Below are 20591 nucleotides of genomic sequence, written 5' to 3' on the forward strand. Positions count from 1 at the left end.
GTGGTTGGAGCAATTTGATGCTCTTCTCCCAGCCATCAGAGTGGTTGCAGATTTGGGTAGTGTTCTCACTGCAGTAACAGTCACTTGGTTTATTCAAGGAATAATATCTGGGATCTGGTGTAAATCCTCCTAAAGCTTGAATTCCTAAATTCCTGGGAAATTCCCTTAATTTCTGGGAAACATGTATTAGTGAAGAGGTTATCAGCTGTTGTTAAGGATTTATTTGCAGATAGGAGAGGAGCTACATTTCTAAAGTTTGGTCTTAATTATGGCTTTACGTTCTAAATGTGTTAAAAAAAATATGTCTCTGCATCTGGCAGAAGACATCCATTATTTAAATGTAAAATTATGTTCAATTTTTTTTTTAATGAATACAGATATGATGAGCATCTCTGCTTGGCATCTCTCTGAAAGGCACTTTGTCTGAAGTATTTTTTTTTTTTTTTTGTTTAAATTGATTTTCCAAAAAAAAAAAAGAGATTCATCCACCTAATGAATGTTTTCCCATTTGCACAGCACCTGGTTTCTACCTGATGTGACCTGATTAAAACCTCTCTTCACAGAGGATCAGCAACATGCCAAGTGCACCCTTCCAGAACGCCATAATGGATCACTCTGTTACCCCATGATTATTTGTGAATTGGAAAACTTCATTTAGCCCCCGCTGGTGTCACTGCAAATTAATCATGGCAACAGAGCGATATCTGGGGACTGCAATAACCACAAGTGACCTTGGTGTAATGTCTCTCTCAGGAGGAAGCCTAGCTTTCATTCTGTGTGATCTCAGGTTTGTAACTTTTTTCCTGCAAAAGCAGCATTGGAGGGCGATGTGTAAAATGAAATATGAAGCATAACGTGTATCTGGCAATTCAAAGTTTCTAATTCTTTATACAGTCACAAGTTCTGATCAAAACCCAGCAACAATCTCCTTTCCCAGCAGTGACCAACAACATGTTGTCTTCTCATTTTCTCATTTGTAGTACTAATAACTAGGGAAAACAGGAAGTGATTAAATTTCTTTTTCCCTTCCCTTCCCTTCCCTTCCCTTCCCTTCCCTTCCCTTCCCTTCCCTTCCCTTCCCTTCCCTTCCCTTCCCTTCCCTTCCCTTCCCTTCCCTTCCCTTCCCTTCCCTTCCCTTCCCTTCCCTTCCCTTCCCTTCCCTTTCTTTTATTTTCTCATGAGCTGCTATCATATTCTCTGGAACTCAAAACGCAACTCTTTTTGTAACACAAGGGTGCTTATAACAGACTACACAATGAACAAAAGTAAATATATGCACAGTGGCCAGATATTGCTACCCTTGTTCTTTCAAACTAGTGTTTGCTATCAGATGGTAGTCAATATGTTTATGGAAACATTTATGATTTTTCTTTACGCTGCAGTAAATGTCTTTGTTCACCAGTCAGGAGGTGATTTTGCATACCAAGCTAATTACATGTTCAATATTATTTCATATACAGGCCATGACATCCTATGGTATCTCTCTGATTTATTACTATTCTCTCCACCTGAAGCATTTATTGAATTCTGTTATTAAGATTATGATTATGCATTTCCTTTGTGAATGCGTACAAAATAGAGAACAAATAGAGAATCTGTGGTTAGTTCTGCTGAGACTGTGCTTTCAGGTGATGCTGTGAAGCTATGGTTCCACATCCAGTGGAAAGCCTGTGTTAAATTAATCGAGGAGATTATCAGCAGAGGATAGATTTTCTTAACAGCTCCGGAACATTAATCTAATGAAAATAACCAGGTTTCCCATATGGTAAATACTGCAAAAGGAGGATGAAAAGCTTAAAATGAACCTGCAAAACTCTCCCCAAAGTTGGAGCTCTTGCTAGTTCCTTTAGTGTACAAGAGAGATGAAAAGTATTTGCTAGATGTGGTACAAACACTAGCACTGGCTGTGGGAAGCAGGAGGGATATTAACAGGTTGCTTTGACTGCTCCTTTGTAGAAAGAGCAGCATATATCTCTTATTAATGTGTGCGTCCTGATGTGACACACAGTACCCAGCTGTGAGGCCTGGAAATTCTGTTTAACCACTGCAGCATGCCAGCCTGGGGTCATAGCTTACAAAGCACACCTGCGAGAACAGATATTATCGAGGAAGATAAAAACACATCTTTATTTCTCTCTTCACGCTGTTCCTTTGTGATGAATGCTGTAACAGCCAGACACTCCTCTCAGGTGTCTTTGTTGGAGTCCCCAGGGGCTTTCCCTGGATCTGGGACAAAGGAATGGAGCAGTGACCTGTAAGAGTGCTCCTGGTTTTGGACAGATTTTTTCAGGTGCATCTCAAGGTGGGTTCAATGGACTATTAGCAGCCCATACAGCTCTCTTCTCTGGTCTGTAAACTGAATTATTCTGAGCATTATGCAGTAAGGCATAGTGAAAGGGCATGTATTCACTGCAAGACCTCCCCCTGTAGTGTGTTCCCTATGAAATTGACGAGGTGATGGCATGGGTGCCACCTGTCTTTGTATCTGTCCATCCACCCGCCTACCCAGCCATCCATAAAAAATGATATTTAACAGGTTTGTGAGTTTTTGTTATGTTCTGTTATTTGCACTGAGATTTTATATTTGTTTGTCTTGCTTCTATTTTTTCTTATTGGGTTGTTTTTATTTATTTATTTTTATTTATTTTTATTTAATTTAAATTATAGCTTCATTTGTATCATCGGGTAAAAGGAAGATAAAGAGGTGTTACTACTCTCTAGAAACAGCACTCACTGGACACTCAAACTCCTCCTGTCTCCTCATAGTCACAGGCTACTGGTGCAGACCCAAGACCAGACTGCCCCTATTATACTCCTTGAGTCAATCTGTCTCTCCCTTTCTCTGCAGGGTTAATCAGATCCTCTCCTTTGTCTGCTAATGAACCCACATTAGGACACTTGGAGACACCTGCTCATCAGCTAGCACCAGCCCGGCCAAAGCCAGAGACATGCAAAACTCAAAATTAAAACTCACAGAAAAGTCATCACATAAAAATGGCAAATGACCATAGTGCTTCTAATAAAGTAACATAAGGTCAAGCCTTCTGCACAAGAGAACTATGATTATTATATTTATTCTCTGCTGGCTATTTTTTTCTCTCTTTTTCTTTTCTTTTCTTTCTTTTTTTCTTTTCTTTTCTTTTCTTTTCTTTTCTTTTCTTTTCTTTTCTTTTCTTTTCTTTTCTTTTCTTTTCTTTTCTTTTCTTTTCTTTTCTTTTCTTTTCTTTTCTTTTCTTTTCTTTCCCCCCCTTTCTTCTCTCTCTCTCTCTCTCTCTCTCTTACTTCCTTTCCTTTCTTTCTCTTCTTTCTTTCTCTCTCTCTCTGACTCTCTCTCTCTCTCTCTTTTTTTTTTTTTTTTTTTCCTCACAGCAAATAGCCCTAAGCTTTGCCAGCCAATAGCAAATAGAGCCAAAATTCCAATTTCTGCTTCATCCTAGTATGGTATCCCAAGAGTGCAATTGCTTCACAAGCTGTCAGTCCCAACACAGGGATACTAAATGGAGCTAAAGAGCTCTTTGAAATCTCAGTATAAATTATCCTTCTGGAGCTGAACCAGTGAACATTTTCCGTGTTCACATGCTGGCACGCTGTGCACATTTACAGTTACTCACACTCTAGCTTTAATGGCACCTTGACAATAGGTAATCTCAGCTGCAAACTACGTGTGAACAATTACTTGTTCTCCCCATTTCTATTTTGCTCTTACAAACAGCTTTGTAACATTTACTCCATTTTGTGATTGCTTCAGGCCTGATGGGGATTTGGACCAAGTCCAATGAGAAAGGGTCCACCTCACCTTGCCTTGGTATGGCCATTCCAGCAGTCCTCCTCATTTAATGGACCGGCTGTCACTCGTTCGTCCTTGCAGATTGTGTAGGGAAATGTTGACCAGAACTTTTTAGAGAGCTTTAGTTTTTCTTTAATGTCTGTTACCTGATTAAGAGACAATGAAAGGGAAAACCGGTTAAAACACATCAGCCATATTAGCCATAATAGCTCTCATCGTAAATAATATGTTGTTTAATTCCGTAATAAATGATGGTGGAGGTTAAAAGGACTGACGGTGCTAAAACCTAAACTCCTATATTTATGAGCAAGGCACAGTGCCTTTGGGTTCAGAGAATACAAATAATCAAATTCACCTTTTTCCACAGGCAAGACATTAATAAAAAGCATGTTACATCTTGCTCTTTCTATTCCCAATTTGTCTAAGGTTTTTTAAGTATACATCTTCCTAAGAATTAATATGCCTCACTGTCTGCTGAATGTCAATTCAGTTAAATAGTGTTCATCACATAAAATGTCTTGCCCACCTGCTCAGTCATGCCTTAAATAAATATTATACTTAGATCTATATGTGCAGGTTCTAAAAATATGATGCAGTGCTGGGCTGATGTTCAACTGATTTAAGACACACAGGCTGAATACATTGCAGTACATTTGGATTTTGCTAACAGTGAGAGGTTTGTGTATATATAGGCATGCAGAGACTATATCCGTCTTTGCTACTAGATAGAGACAAATATCTGTAGCTGGATACAGACTTCACGTTCAAGAAATGCTGGGACAGTATCAGAACAGTTCCTTTACATTATAAACTCCCTCTTGAACAATAATTTAATTTGTCATGATTCAGGCAGCAAGCAGGAACAAACTGAATTTCCAGCACCAACTTAATACATGCTCTGGCTGAAACGTTATCAGTTCTTGTTTTGCGTTTGGTTTACTAGAGTGGAAAAATCTACAAGAATAGATAGAGAACACAACAAAGGACAGACTACAAAGGATGAATGGTGCCACTGTTGTTCTTATGGAAACAGATGCATTTCACATTAAGTTGTAATAGGATTTAGGGGAGCTTGTTGAATAGCTTTCAAAGGAAATCACTGAGCTTTATTCTTTAAAAAAATGAGAAATAAAAGCTCTCCATTGTTCCATTCAGTTCTGAGATTGGCTTTTAGGTTGTTGAGGTACAATATTGTACTTGGCTATTTATCTCTTTTATCTTTTGTTCTGAAGACATGATAGCTCTCTGAGCAAATGGCCCACACTGCTTTGCAGTGCTTAAACCCTGTAGAATGTCACTTTATATGCTAGGAGATGGAAACATCCAAGGATGTTATTTCAGAAGCACCACACACATTTTCATCCGCAAGAAATAAGTAGGACAGTATTTGCCTGCGTGAATTGTTGACAGTATTTCTTGCCATGATAGAAATCTTATAAATCTCCTCCATACCCTCTGCCAAGCCCTAGCTGCTGTGTTTTCATATCACAGACACCAGAAGCATTTGTAAGCCTTTAAAGTCTCAGTAAGAGAGCCCTGACAAGCCAAAAATAAAATTCCAGTTTACAGACTGCGAGCAGACTTCATCAGCAGTGGGGATGGTCTCAGGATGCCTGATCTTTTTGGTCCATGGGACCAGGAGTTTTGGGCAACAGGCAGAGAGCAGCCCTTACTCTTCCCCTTCTATGCACTCTAAGGATAAAAACCCCAGCGTCACTGGTGGTACAGCTGAACAACACATGCCACTTGGTTAAACTGCCTGGGGTTCACAGAGAGCTGTGTAAAATTCTGTTAGGCTGTGTAGTGGGTTTACGTGGCAAGGTTTTAGTAGCAGGGGGGCCACAGGGATGGCTTCTTGTGAGAAGAATACAGAAGCTGCCCCATGTTAGATAAGGGCCCCAGTGCTGACCAGAGCCGAGCCAACAAGTGATGTTGTTTGTGCCTCTGTGAGAGCATATTTAAGAAAGGGGAAAAAAATGCTGCTACACACAGCAGCTGGGAGAGTGAGAAGAGGGAAAAACAGCCTTGCAGGCACCAAGGTCAGTGAAGAAGGAGGGGGAGAGGTGCTTCAGACACACAGCAAAAGTTCCCCGGTGGCCTGTGGAGAGGCCCCTGGTGGAGCAGGCTGTCCCCCTGCAGCCCATGGGTCCCACATGGAGCAGATCTCCATGCTGCAGCCCCCCCATGGGTGGAGGAGCCCCCGGTGGAGCAGGTGGATGTGGCCTGGAGGAGGCTGCGGCCCATGGAGAGCCCCCGCAGGAGCAGGCTCCGGGCCGGAGCTGCAGCCCATGGAGAGGAGCCCACGCAGGAGCAGGGGTTTGGGGGGAGCTGCCGCCCACCCATGGGGGACCCGTGCTGGAGCAGTTTGCTCCTGGGGGATGGATGGACCCCGTGGTATGGGGGAGCAGTGCTTGAAGAGCTGCTGCCTGTGGGCAGCCCCCGCAGGATCAGTTTGGGAAGAATGGCATCCCATCGGAGGAACCCCACAGTGCAGGGGAGGAGAGTGACCGAGAAGGAGTGGCTGAGGTGGATCTCGGCCACCCATCTGAGTAAAACCACCACAGGCCAATAAATCAGATAGAGACATCCTACTGAAACTGCTGGCAATATAGGGAAAAGATCATGTAGGAAGGGTTTGTAGGTCCATCCGTATAATCTTGGGTAATAAGAGATACAAGGCGACAGATTTTCTCATTTATTACCTCTCCTGGATAACCATTTACAAAAGCAAACTGATTGATATTGGTAGTGAGTAATTAGTTTTCAGATCAGTAACTTCACTGCTATTTGGAAGTTATTTCAAGTTATTCAAAACTCAGATGTTAAGAGCTATATTCAGATTCTTACTGTAACCAAATTAGATCTGGCATTCTAGGACTACAGACTTCTATTCTGAACCACAAGTGAGTCAACACCCATTGGAAAGTGATTTTCCCCAGCTCCTGTAAGGGCTGTAATTTGGAGTGCAAACCTCATATTTTCAGACAATTCAATAAAAGTTTAAGAGAGGTTCTCACTGTTCACAGGCTCTTTAGAAATATGCTCTGAAAAATGACTCCCCAATGACTTTCAAAGATACTAAATAATGTTTGCATGCTCTTTATGTGTACTGCATACAGACAACATATTATTACGTTTCCTAACAATAAATATATATATATATTTGCATTGTAGAAGGTACATCTGGTAAAGAAAATTTTACTTTACCAATGGGTTTTGGTAAAAGACAGCTGATTAAATCTCCCAAGTATCCCTGTGAGGTATCATTCCCATTTTAGAGCCTGGGGAGAGGGAGACATTTACATGACTCACAAAAGGCAGCAATAGCAAAAATGATTGCAGCTTAGAGAGAGGTTACCATTTGCAGATGTCTCTAGATGACACTAGACATCCAGACCGGCAATGAGACAATGACTTTGAAGTATTTCTAATGTAATTTTAAATGCAGAATAGAATTGGGTGCTGCAACACCTGCAATGATATGTAAAATTTTTGCCTGTGGGTTTCAGTACCTTCAGTTTTGGGATCTCCTCAAGCATAGCCACAGGAAGTGTCTTAATAGTCCCCACAGTTACATGTGTCCCACTGTACCTTGTTTTGATCACTGCCAGTATATAAAAAATAGGCAATTGATATATAGTCCCTTGAAAATGAGGTAAAAGCCACTAAGGGTTCAGTTAACATTGCTTGCTTGTGATTTATGAAGTCAGACTACTGCATCCCCCAGTGATCTGTGGCCATGTAAATGATTCCTTGTTATTTCCCATGCTTTGAATTAAAGATTAACTTTCAAGCTTAGTTAGACTTCTGTGGAAACGTTTAAACACAAGAAGTCTGTGATTTTGTTACTTTATACATTTCCTTCCCACTTTCTCTGGCAGAGATTTACTTGAATTAAGACAGCTCGATCTCCTTGGTCTCAGTTAGTGTGGCTTTTCCTGGCTACCTCCCTGATGTCACCCTGCCATTATTTTGAACTATTCTTCAGCTACTTTGAAGGTACTAAATTTATTTTGAGTTGCAATACTTTCTCATAAGAAAAAATACATCAAGAGCTGTGCAAAGAGTTACATTTTCTTTTTCCTTCCTTCCTTCCTTCCTTCCTTCCTTCCTTCCTTCCTTCCTTCCTTCCTTCCTTCCTTCCTTCCTTCCTTCCTTCCTTCCTTCCTTCCTTCCTTCCTTCCTTCCTTCCTTCCTTCCTTCCTTTTTCTTTTAACCTGGGGATACATAAAAATTGATATCAAAATAGCCAGTCTTTTATCTGCAATTGCTATCAGAAGGAAGATGTTACTCTATAGGTAAGAAAAGTTAAAAATTTGCATCATTTCCAAAGAGAAATTCATGTCCAGAGTCATGAAAATGGTACAGTTACATGCCCTACAATGAGAAATACAGTTAATTTCCTACTCCTGTCACTGACTTTTTCTGTGATCAGGGCAGTCATTTAAGCTGTACAGTTCCTCAGCAGAACTTACAACACCACCTATGAGCTCACTTCCAATCCTGCTAGCAGAGGCTCAATTTTAAGCAGGTAAATAAAGCAGATCAACTTTTTTGTCTTCTTTACTCACCTTGGACTCCAGAGGAAGGAGGTGAGCTAAAAAGCAAGCCCATAGCATGCCCATCATTTTGGCGGTATCAGACCTTAGAATTCCTTGTTTTAGCTCAGGACATCTGGATAAATTGAAAAACTCACCAGGATAATTGAGAAATGCATCTAAAATATCATGCAAAACTAAATGTGAAATGATGATTTTTTTTTTTTATTTTTTATTTTTATAAAGCAGGAAAGATCCAGAAAAGACAGTTGCTTGTGAAGCCAGCAGCTAATTTCCCATATAATCTGTTTTGGTTTAATTTCTGATGGACACATACTTCCTCAGCAGGGGGATAGCTAATGTGTGTCCAGCAGCAATGTGGGCCAAAAAGCAAATTTTAAAGGTGATGCCCCAAATATATATATATTTAAAGTAATTTCTGTTATTTCTTCCTCCTTCCTCCACAGGAAGTCCATCTCAGAGTCCTTCCAGTTTTATTATCCCCCCAGCATAATCCCTACTCTCATAGATAGTCAGAGGAGTCTTACAAGAAGCAAAAAAAGTGTTCAAAGATGCTGAAATGTGTCCAAAACTGACCCTGGTTCAAAGCAATAAATGAAATACAAGACTCTTGCTGATATTAAGTACAAATGGTTATTAGCATTCTTTTCTCCTTCTTACTGATACTTTTACATCACTTTTTTTTTTTTTTTTTTTTTTTTTTTTTTTTTTTTTAGTTTATTCTGCAAGTTCTGGCAGATTTTCTTTTTGAAATGCAAGCAGGATATGCAGCTTGCCTTTCTGCTGATACCTTCTCCCTGGGGATGCTCAGAAACATCTCAATGCAAAATCTCAATGAAGGTTAAGCCTTTATGCCTTGGAAACAAGTATGAATGTTTCTTGCTACTCACTGGACATTGCTTCTCTGACGAACTAGGGTGCCACTCTGGATGGCACACGGTGGGTTGGTATGTGGCAGCGCAGCCTCTCAGAAGATGTTTCAAGTGGATGTTTGTGATGAGGCACTGTGGTTTCACAGACCTGAATTCACAGACGACATTTAACTAATCCCACTTCTTCATGCTGTGTTATTTCCAGGTGAACAGCCAGAGTGCTTTCCGCTGCCTGCTGCTTGTTTTCCCCTAGACTTGTCTAATGTCCCCAGCCAGCCACCCAGCACCCTTGCAGCCTTTATGAACAATGATGCGGAGCTTTTATAATGACGGGCAGCTTGGTAACAGATTTATGGATATGGAGGTTGACAGCCTGGGCTGTGTGCGGGATTGTGAAGAACATACCTTTTGTCACAGACATGGCAGGGTAGCAAGAACAAGCAGATCATTATGATCTGATTTGTGTTATGCCGTACCAGCAGAAAACTGCCCAGGACTTTTATACATCGATCAGTATTTATGTCCATTAGGGATTTCATCTGAAAGCATTCTCAGACTAATGGCCAACAATTTGTTTAAAAGGACTCAGTCAGCAGGCTTAAAACCCATATTATGTACTGTCTGCAATTGGTTGTTATGTTTATGTCTCTCATACATGTGGGTGTGACGGTGCAAGAATTACCTGTCACAAGCAGTTAAGTACAGGACAGCTGGATATTTTAATGGACACACAGTTTTCCTTGTACACTGGGCTTAATTAAAAACAGTTAACTCAGACCCCTAAGTTTTAAGAGCTGTCCCTCAAGAAAGACACGTCTTCTGTATGTCCTTTGTTACATCTGCCAGCTTCCTATAGATGTCTTGGAGGCATAAGGCACTTATGTATAAAGGCAGTTGAACTAGGCTCCTGCTATCACACCTGGGTGCCTGAATTTAAAGAGGATCCCTCTCTCAGAGTTTTTTTCAGGCACCTGCATTTCTCCACTGACTAGGCACAAGGAGATTAGGTGCATATTTTTGTCTGGAACGGCTCATTAAGCGCCCAAAGTTTCAATGCCCATTGGGTGCCTCAGCAAGGACGACCCACTTTGACTTGGAGCAAGCGAAGTGGAACGGATTTGCTCTATACGGAGATTATTTTTTTTACATACATTATGCATCTCCCCATTACCTCACAAAGGCAAATTGAAATTCAAGTAGCTGCTGAACCCTGCACTTCATGGCAGTGATTTTTTAGAAGGGAAGCGGGTGGGGTCGGCAGGACCTGGAGATGGCGGTGTTGCTCAGCTTTCTGCCGCTGCCAGCCCCTCCAGCTCCCTGCACGTTGTTTTCCAGAGTGAGGCCGTGGATTGTTCCGCTGCATATAAAACTGACAACCCTGTTATTTTAAACTCGAAAGTGACAGGCTGTTATTTTAATGAGGTCTGCCAGTGCCAAGGTTAACCAAAGCTTTATTTCCCTACAAAATGTTAAGGCTGCGGTTCTAAAAAGGGGGCTGTGAAATTTTACGGTTATTGATACTTTCTCAGCACATGCAAGTTCTGAGAATTTCACCCGGGCCTTCTTGTGCAACAAATGCTTTTTTGTTTTTCTGTTTCTCCTTTTTTATAAATTTGACTTTGCGACTTAAAATGATCCAGAGCTCTTCCAATAACTGCCTGCTCATGATTCATGTTTCTGCTTAGAAAAGCAGATGACAGCTCTTCTAATCAAGAACTAACGCTGAATCCCAGTTATAAAGCACAAATGGGCGCTTGGGTAATTTGTGAAATAAAACAAATGAGCTAGGCGACTTTCCAAAGCAAGACGTTTCTCACCAGAGTATTTTAAAGTGAAATGAAAGATTTTTTTTTTTTGCCCTTATCTCTAAGGGCTACTCACATCTTTGACAAGAAAAAGTTAAAGCCTTTAATAAAAGTAAGTGAAGAATTACCACTGGCCCTTCTGAATTCTCAGAATAGCAGACATATAACTTCAGACTGCTGGGGTGGATTCAGCTCCCGTTTGACTTCTCCTATTCTTATATTTTACATTCACAGTATAATCTGCACCAACACAGTGACTGACTCAGTTGCCCCCACTTAAGTCTCTAGTACCATCCAAGATGCTCAGGGTATCCCTCCTAACCTGCAGTGACCAGTGGAAGTCTCCTATAAGTTGTGAGATATATGTGAATGCTCTGTGTGCTGCTTTGGATATTTCATTCAGCTTTGATCTGAATCAGGTGTTTAAAAGCAATCCAGGTTTCCCATTGCATGTGTTTTAATGAAAACTATTTACAGGTCTGCACAAATGCTGATATGTTCTTGCAGAAATCTCCTTGTCCTTTGTGGCCTGGTGATGCTTGTGCCACAACACTGTGTGTTTGCCAGCTCCATGGTCATGTGCCATGGCCCAGATAGGGGGCTGGACTGTCACTGCCCAGAGCTGATGGGCATTTGCTCAAAAATAATATGACCAAAGTGAGTGTGTGTCTTGTAGCATTGCTACTTTTTGTCTTAACCCTAACCTGGAGAGCCTACTTCCTGCAATCTCCACAGGTCTGGAGAGAGCTTAACGCTGCCTCACATCACCAAATGGAGCCTATATATATATATTGGACATTATTGTTTACAGAAAAGCAGAGCCTGACACCAAACTTTTCCCACATTTAACATTCATTTTGGCTGGGGTGGGAAGAGAGGGAGGAATCTTTCAAGCAGTGGAGCACCCAGGGCTAAACTTCTACACCTTTCCAGAAATGTCACCACTGCCCCCTGGTCTTGGCTTGTTTTGCCCTTCCACCTCCTTAAGTAGGTATGTCAGGCCAAGTTCACTGCACAGATCTCCCCCATAAGTAAAAACACTGATTTTAGGAAGTGGGAGCTACTGTAAACTTCTGTGCTCTGTCAAGGAAATCTGTAGGAACTTGCAGCAGCTTTTGCCTTTCCTGTAATACCTGTGAGCAGTGCTAAAAAGCTGGTCCCTGAATCTGATTCAGGCAAATCCAAGGCACTCAGAGGAATCAGCTTTTTATTGCAGATAAGTATAAAAGCAGTGCCAGAAATATGCTGGAATCTTAAAGATAAAATGCCAGAGGCTTTTCTGTGGCAAGGCCTAGCAGTTAAGCACTGATTTTTTTTTCTGAGCAGTCCTTCATCATTACAAGCAAAAATGTTAATAGCTAATGTAAACAATTACTGATAGAGTATTTCAGGCTTATACTGGCTTTCATTTGTCTTGGAAATATTCATTCAGTACCAGTAGTAAAGTGGCTGTTTCTTCTCTTAAATCTCAAGGGTTTACAGGGAACTACATGTGTTATAACAGACAAGGAGTTCAAGCCTCCCAAGAGCTGTGAGAAGCATACGCTTTCTAAGGGCAGCAAGAGCTATGATACATCCTTTCATATCACAGCAAGAAGGATAATTGTACTTCATAGCTGAAGTAGCCTTACATTTAACTTCATTTTTTTCTAGTGGTTGCTTCTTGACATAGCTCTGTTGCCTTCAAAACTGAAGAAGCTCTCAGTGAACACTTGATTTGTTGAAAAAGCTCAGGATTCAGAATTAAGATGATGACTAGCCTGGCAGAAGCTTCGGAGCTTCTGACCTTCCCCTCCCTCGGCCCCAGGAGGCTCATCCAGCTGTTTACCCAGAGACTGAGACAGAGAAAAAGCTGTGCTAGTGTGACCAAAATGACACAAAGCAAAAAAAACCCTATGAGGCCAGAGTATGCAGGTGAGAGTTTTGCTGAAGAATCTGCTTTAAGATTTAGAAATTACTGCATAGCATTGTAAGATATCAGATGTCTTCTGTATGATATCAAGAACAGTACAATCTTGCCTATGGACTTCAGGGATCTTTCATCACTGTCTGTTTTTTCAGAGCCCAACTACTTCTTGATGGAGTTTAGGTGCAAAACTACCTGCTCTTCCATGACTGTCATTCTTAGGCTGAAAAGTGATTAATTCGTTAATACAACCCCTCTCTTGACTTGTTAAACCCTGGTTTTAAGGTCAGTGGAAATGCTCAGAGCCCTTCTCAGGCAGCGCGGGGCTGGCAGGGCTGCACATCCTCACAGAGAGGATTACTGTCACCCCTGGTGACAGTTACTGGGTTACTGTCACCCCTCTTGGGGTGAAGTTGTGCAGGCTCATCAGTAGATGTCCATCTCCTCTCCACGTTTCCAGAAAGAAAAAAGGCGGGCGGTGTGTGTGTGTGTGTGTGTGTGTGTGTGTGTGAGAGGGGTAGAGGGGAGAGAGGGGGGAGAGGGGGGGTGATGCATCCACTGAGGGTGATGCAAATCCCCGTGAGCTTGGGGGCAGTGTCATCTCGGCGTGAGTGACAGGACCAGCCCTAGCTGTAAGGAGTAAAAAATTAGACCTGGCAAGATGCGTTTTTCCACCATTGTAACCTGTAATAATGTTTTATCAGAACACCCCGAATTGGTTTGCATGCTACTGCTGCTTCTTCCAATGTTATGCTTGCATTTCAGCCAGAATTAAAGCTCCGTAAGTTTTCCTCCCCTGGTAGTTCTGGCTGTCCATCATTCAGCTCAGCTGAAACCACAGATTGATTTCAATGGCCTGTATGTTTGCATGCTGGATTATTTTAATCCAAACACGCAAATCTGCATTATTGCAAGTAGTGAATCCATATGGTCAGGAAATAACTAAAAATTAACACAGAGGCTTTGAGGCATTGTGTACACTGATTGTGCTGATGTGGAAATCTATATGTATTTTTGGACAAAATTTCTTTCTGGGCTGCCTGAGTAAGATGCACAATTTCATTTCCAGAGCTGCTTCATAGATGAGAGATGATGTAACCAGTTGTTATTATAGCACATACAAATATCGTTTGTTAAAACATCTAAGTCCAAACTAAAAATTTCAAAAGATTTAGAATTAAAACAATAATATTTTCAGAGACAGCAAGGTTTACAAGAGGACATTTTTGGCAAGGCAAGTATGAATACTGGTAGGCTCAGCAGGAAAAGGGCTTATCAGGAAAACAATCTGAGTCAGAGGGAGCCTTGTACTGTAAAGCTACTGTGTCAATATACTGACTTCCATTGCCTTCCTACTGAGGAGAGGGTGGGTTATCCTCCACTGATGTGGAGCTGCACTCTCTTGTCCTTTCATGATAGGGTTAAGTACTCCAATTACTGGGTCCTAGGGTCCTAGTGGAACAATTGCACACAGTTTTTCAGGGCTGGCAGAGGAAGGCAGTGGACAGAGAGCGTGGGGCTTGGGTCCAGATAATGTGAGTGCTTGAGGATCACTCTAAAAGAGGGAGAAAAATTAAGCCCAGTTTGAAGTACAGCAAAGTAATGAGGAGTTCTCAGAAGATTTTGTCCTAAAGCAGCAAAAATATAATGTTACATTATTATTATTATTATTATTATTATTATTATTATTATTATTATTATTATTATTATTGTCATGGTTAGGTGAAATGTCATGAATTTAGATACTCTTGCAGGACTGTTGAATCTAATAATCTCATCCTGAATTGGGAAACAGACCCCTTGTAGTTTCTTTTTTTTTTTTTTTTTTGGTTCATTTTGAAAATAAAATGCTAGGACATACTTGTTTCTGGAGTCTGGAGTGTGAGCCTGGTGAATCAGTGAGTGGTATGAATTTAAGGTGCATCAAGGTCCCATAAATTCAACACAGTCTGCCAGACGATCTATGGAATCAAGTCTGGACAATTTAACAAACAAACACTGACAGAGGGGTTTTGTATGGATAAGGACAGGCACAGTAGCAAGCACTTGGAGCACGCTGTGTGAATCTGAATGAGAAGGTATCTGTCTCAGAGAGTTTTCATTCCAAATAGTAAAAAGGAGAGGAGAAAGAAATAAACGTATTATATATATGTAGGAAAAAAATTATATGCAAAGAAAATTACTTGAAATCATACAGGGAGTCACTGTATAAGACAAGCATTACTCCTACATCTTTAGCACCTTCTTTATAGTGAAAAGTCTATTTTCCCTCCTTGGGTATTGCTTTAGGTAATAAGCTTCTTTACTCCTCCAAGGATACGTCTCCCTAGCATTCATGACAATACAGCATAGCTTAAATCAAGCAGGTAAATACTGCATGCAACTGGAATTAGTGTTGATGCTTGAGTATTCATTGTGGCTCTTGTGCAGGCTTTGTAGGCTGCTATCCATCTCCCTGCCATCTGCAGTGTTGCAGGGGGACTGGGGAGCTCCACATTTCGGATGCTGCCAGGTGAACAAGCCTGACTCAGGCAGCTGTGTGTATAAAGCTGATTTTGTCTTGTCCCAGGAACGAAGGACAGGCACTGAGACAGGACTAGGTGGGAAGGCAAGCAATACAGAGCTGGGAGCAGCTGGGGGATGTGGACCTGTGGCTGCTGCACCTGATGGCCTGGGGAGGCAGCTCTGGCTGCTGCCCTGCATGTACTGTGTACCTCAGGTCTGCCTTCTGCTGCAGGCACTAGTGGCACAGACACCCACCATCTCACTGCTCCTGTACCCTCCTCTCATCGTACATTCAGGGCAGGAGGCCCCTGTGTCAGAGGGGTTACAGAGGCCGGGGAGGCATGCGGTCCCAGCTGGCTCTGTGGTGGCAGCGATGCTGTCACTGAGGCGTGTGAAGCCCACTGGGGGTGTGGGAAGGAGATGCTCTGCGTCTGCTGCTGCAGGCTGGCAAGGGCAGCGGGGAAAGCAACTCTACAGCTCCCAAAGCAATCAAGCTGCAGCAGTTAGCTAGGGAGTCACTTCACAAAGAACTCACAAAATATGCTTGTCTCATTCTCCCCGATCCCTCAAATCCCAGGCAATCCCTTCTTGTCTCTTCTTCACAGCTGTCTGTGAGCACAAACAGGTATAACCGAGTGCTACCTGCTGCAGAGCTGCCCATAGCTGGCAGACAGCATCCTCCCGGTTATCCCTCCTGATGGATGCGGGTGGCTGGACAGAAGATCGATGCTTGTTCCTCGTGCACAGGCAGCTTAAAAGCAGCCTAGCCTCTGTGCCAGCACTCTCAGGATTGAAGCGACTGCACACTGGCTGTTTATTTGTCTCTTTTTCAAAGCACACTCCCCACCTCGGTCTGCCACTGCATTTCAACAAGGACATAGGCAAGGCCATGCCAGGCATTCAGAAATCATAAGCTATGTTTCCACTGTCATGAGTCTATCATAAAAATAATGATGTCTTAAATGTAGCAAATGCTGCAATATATTTGCCTCTAAAGACTTGAAGCTTTAGAATTCATGCTTTTGCGGATTCTGTAATAGTCAGAAGGGCTGGAAAATTGGATTTTTTTTTACCATAATAGTGAAAAGAACAGATTTTAGAAAGGCAATTTCACAAGACATGAAACAAAAATCTAGAAAATCTGGAATTTTGGCTCTAAAAACAAAACCCAGACATCTTTACAGGGTAAAGAAACTCAAAATGGGAAAAACACATCCTCACAAAGGATAGTATCTCAAATGAAATAAAGGCAATAATAGAAACATTCACATTTTCTGTCTATTTTAGCTATAAAACCAGTAATATTTCACAGTCAGGAGCTCTGTGGGAGACAGAAGAGGTTAACTTCACTGGGTCAAATCTGCCATTGATACCGAATATATAAAATATAGGGCACTGCCTGAAGTATATTTTCAGGAGCATCCCATAAGGATCCTGAGCTTCATGAACTGTTTCATTTCTTATTCTCTTAATTGGAGTATTTCAAGGATGTCTTCCAAAAAGCCTGGGATTTGGTGACATGGAGTAGGAGAGGATCGGGAAGCTACTGGCACAGGAGGGATGGCTCCCAGCTGCTTCCACTCAGGAGCTGATATGGGTACGTGAGGCAAGACTGTAAACTGCAATCTCTGAATTACCTGTGAGAGGAAAGACACAATGTTGACACAAAAGAAATATGATTTTTGGCAGGGCAGTGGGAAAATGTCCCTTCTAAAATATATTTCTCCAAAGGTCTCAGAGCAGTTTTAGCAGTTAAACTATAAGGAAAAATTATGAGGACTCACCTAAACTATAAACTCAGTTAATTGTTTTACTCATCAAATTGTTCAGCAGCAGTGATTACGCTATAATTTGTGTCTCACTTTTTAGTCACTGCAAATTTACTTCAGTACTTCCCTGAAAATTCCCTGACAGTAATTTATGCAGGCCAAAGTTATGTACTGTCAAATGTGTCTCAGGCTATCATACTTCACCCATCCATCAAAGCCCGTAACAGTAAACACAGGAAACGTGGGGGAAAAAATAATAATAAAAAAGTAGGGGAACAGACTTTTTTTTATAATGAGTGAGATGATGTTTGAGTTAAAAAAAAAGAAAAAAAGAATGGGTTTCCTACAAACTGTTCTGCTGCTACCTACTGCTCCTACATCTTTGCATATGAGAACAGCAGGTTCCTAGAGGGCACCTGGTGAGTGTAGAGGGAAGGGAGCAAATGTACAGTCAGTACAGATATTCAGAATGTGGCTTGAAAAAACTGAAAAGCCTTGTGGAAAGAAATAGCCAAGCATCATTTCTTCTGTTACTTAATTACTACGTACAGTGGAAGAAAGAACATGAAACAAATACAGTGTTCAATGAAGAAGAAAGGAAAATTACCCTTATTAGCATGCCTTTTGTTCTCCATTGTTAACATCTTGCTGTTGTGTAAGAAAACTGCCACAAGGAAGAACCAGAAGTACAGAAGTATACAATCCTAATGGAGATTTCCATCCCAAGCAAGGCACTGTGACAATTGCTCATTCCTTTGGCACTCCTCTCCCTTAGTCAGCACTCCGAATGGCAACGGGATGCTGTGATATTAACAGTCTGACTTATTGGTCATTTGTCAACGGAACTAACAATTGTTGACTGCTCTGCCCTAAATATCAAGCAAGCAGTTACATTCTGTGTAGCTTCAGCCACAAATGAGCAGGGACTAGGTGGAACAGTCACGCAGCATTGGTCATAAGAATGCAGCAGCTAAAGCAGGGAGGTGATGAGGTTTCACTTTGTCACAGCAATGATAACTTGCCTTGAAATGCAGTACAAAATCCATTCCTTTTCATTTCATTTATTTATTTTTTCCTTCCCTCTCCTTCTCTCTCTTTCCTTCTCCCTCTCTTCTGTTTAATCTCTCTCTCTTTTCCTTTTTCCTCCTTAGTGCAGGACAGAAGCTTCCTCTTTAGCTGTCTCAGAGCTGGCTCTGTCTGACCCACAGGGTTGGGATGTACTGAGGCTGTGTTCCAGCTTGCTATCTATTCCCCAGCACTGACTCTTACATTCAGGTTATGGCGGCTCAGCTACGGTGTGGAAACACTTTCAGGGTAGCTAGACCCCTGGGTGAGAAAGGATGTGGGTCCCCCCAGAATGGTCAAGCATGAGGTGGGGAACAGGATCAGCTTCAACAGCTATCTTTCGGCTGGGAAGTGCTGCCTCCTAATGAGCACTTGTACCTTGCTGCTGGCATGTGCTTCCCACATCCTCACTCATGGAGTCTTACAGAGATGGGAGGAGGCTGAATAAACTTTTCCTCAGCACACACAAGCTGTGAGCTTGTCAGCATGAGCACAGCTATGGGGCAGGAGATGTCAAGCATGCAGTGTAGACACAGGCTTTTTCGGGGCTATTCTTGTAGCATATCCTTTTGTCAGGCATATATGTGTATAGACATATATGCCCCCACACTTAATGGTTGTTGCATGCCATGGTGCATCCCGCAATCCCTGCCATCTAAATCAGCTGCTCCTGTAGACCTATGATTCCTATCCAGGCTTTATATCCAGATTTCTTTTTCCCAGCAACCACGAATTACAGAGTTTTTGGGTGATGTATGCTTGTTTCTCGACAGACTGGAGTGGGGACTGAAGCCAGAAGTGTTATCCCAGCTTGAATACCCAGAGCAGCTGGAAGCTGTCCTCATGCCTTTGCCAGTGGGGACCAAAGAGAGCAACTAACTTTTCAATATATCAAGTCAGCGTGCAAGAGGTTAAAGCATATTAAAAAAGTTTCAAGAAACTTTCCCTAGAAACTACTGTAGCCTGTAGTCATAGAACAGATGTACTTCTTTGGAACAGCTATGAATCCTATGAGTACCCTAACAAATACACTACACATTCATTGGAACAATGTGCCCCATGGATTTAAACTGCATCTTATCAGTTCTTCCTGAAAATAATTATCACACCTATTAGAGGCTATATTTGGGATTTTTAGACTTGTACATACATCTGCTTTCCTTTCTCTAGACAGATATTCTGCCATGAAGGACGTGCACTAGCAGCCTGATTTTCTCCCCAAAGAACAGAAATAACCCTGTGACTATACACTCGGGCACTGGTTGCAGTTTAAATCAAGGTGCCCTTGAATATGGCTTGAAGATACAGGCACTGAAATTCCTACTTTTAAACTGATCCAGGAGCAGCACAAACCTTTGTGCACAAAATGCATTTTAAAGTGTCTCTTCTCATCTCAGTCCATTGGAAGCTCATACTGTATTCATAAAAATTTAGCGGAACAAGAATTTCAGAGCAAAGTAATCATGGTGATATTTCTGTAAACACCATGTTTTTCACAGTTGCTGCTTTGGAATAACTTTCTGAAAAATTTCTTCATTGCAAAACAAAGCCAAATAAAGCCTTTGTACTATTTTTTTTTTTTTAAGACCTGACAGATTCAGTAACACTGCCTAAGCTGCATTCAAATTCTAGGGATGGTTTCTAGGTGATTTCATTTTCCCTTCAAAATCAGACAAAAGACAAGTATCAGTACTAGGATCTTATTTTTCCCTAAAGTTCAAAATATAATTATATAGGTAGAAAGCACCAAAAAACAAAAATCACAGAAAAACAGGCTGAACCAATGACCCTAAGCATAGCACAGTGTTGAAAAATCTACAAATTAGTCTTATTAGAGAGAAACAAGATATTGTAATAATGGGGAGGGGGGCAAATTAGGAAGGACATTGTGAAAGGATTCCAATAAGCAAATTGAAAATAAATTCAGTTGTAGAAAGACATGCCTCACAGCTCTAGCAGTGGAGATAAATTTTCCTTTACGAAGATACACAATGGATTCATGTATTCCTGTATAATGAATAACAAAATAATTTTGTGCAGACTAAGTTCACAGTGCACTAAAATGACTCATTTTCACACTAATTTGACGGTAAATACCAAGAGCTGGTCTTGTTCAAACATGGTGAGTAGTAGTCTGCATTATGGTTCTGACCAACCTTATTTTAATCACAAATAGAATTTTGCCAATAAAATACTTGGAGCAGAACATCTCTGGTTACCATCCTTAGGGACAGCAAGCTAACCTACTTTCTCTCAACAGGCAAATTTGTTTAGCAAAGAAAAAGTACTATTGATAAAAATAACAAACTATCCTTTGGAACTG

The 20591-nt window shown here is 41.5% G+C and overlaps 1 protein-coding gene across 2 annotated transcripts in view; it reads right to left on the minus strand.

Moving 5' to 3' along the window:
- The window catches only part of GPC6 (glypican 6), an 815893-nt gene that overhangs the window by 12640 nt on the left and 782662 nt on the right, over positions 1-20591 (minus strand). For both annotated transcript variants that reach the window (XM_027443165.3, XM_072032457.1), the window contains exon 7: positions 3797-3933. In XM_027443165.3, the coding sequence (XP_027298966.2) occupies positions 3797-3933 (137 nt within the window). The remainder of the gene's footprint in view (positions 1-3796; positions 3934-20591) is intronic.

This window comes from Anas platyrhynchos, chromosome 1, assembly GCF_047663525.1.
Source record: "Anas platyrhynchos isolate ZD024472 breed Pekin duck chromosome 1, IASCAAS_PekinDuck_T2T, whole genome shotgun sequence".
NCBI lineage: Eukaryota > Metazoa > Chordata > Aves > Anseriformes > Anatidae > Anas > Anas platyrhynchos.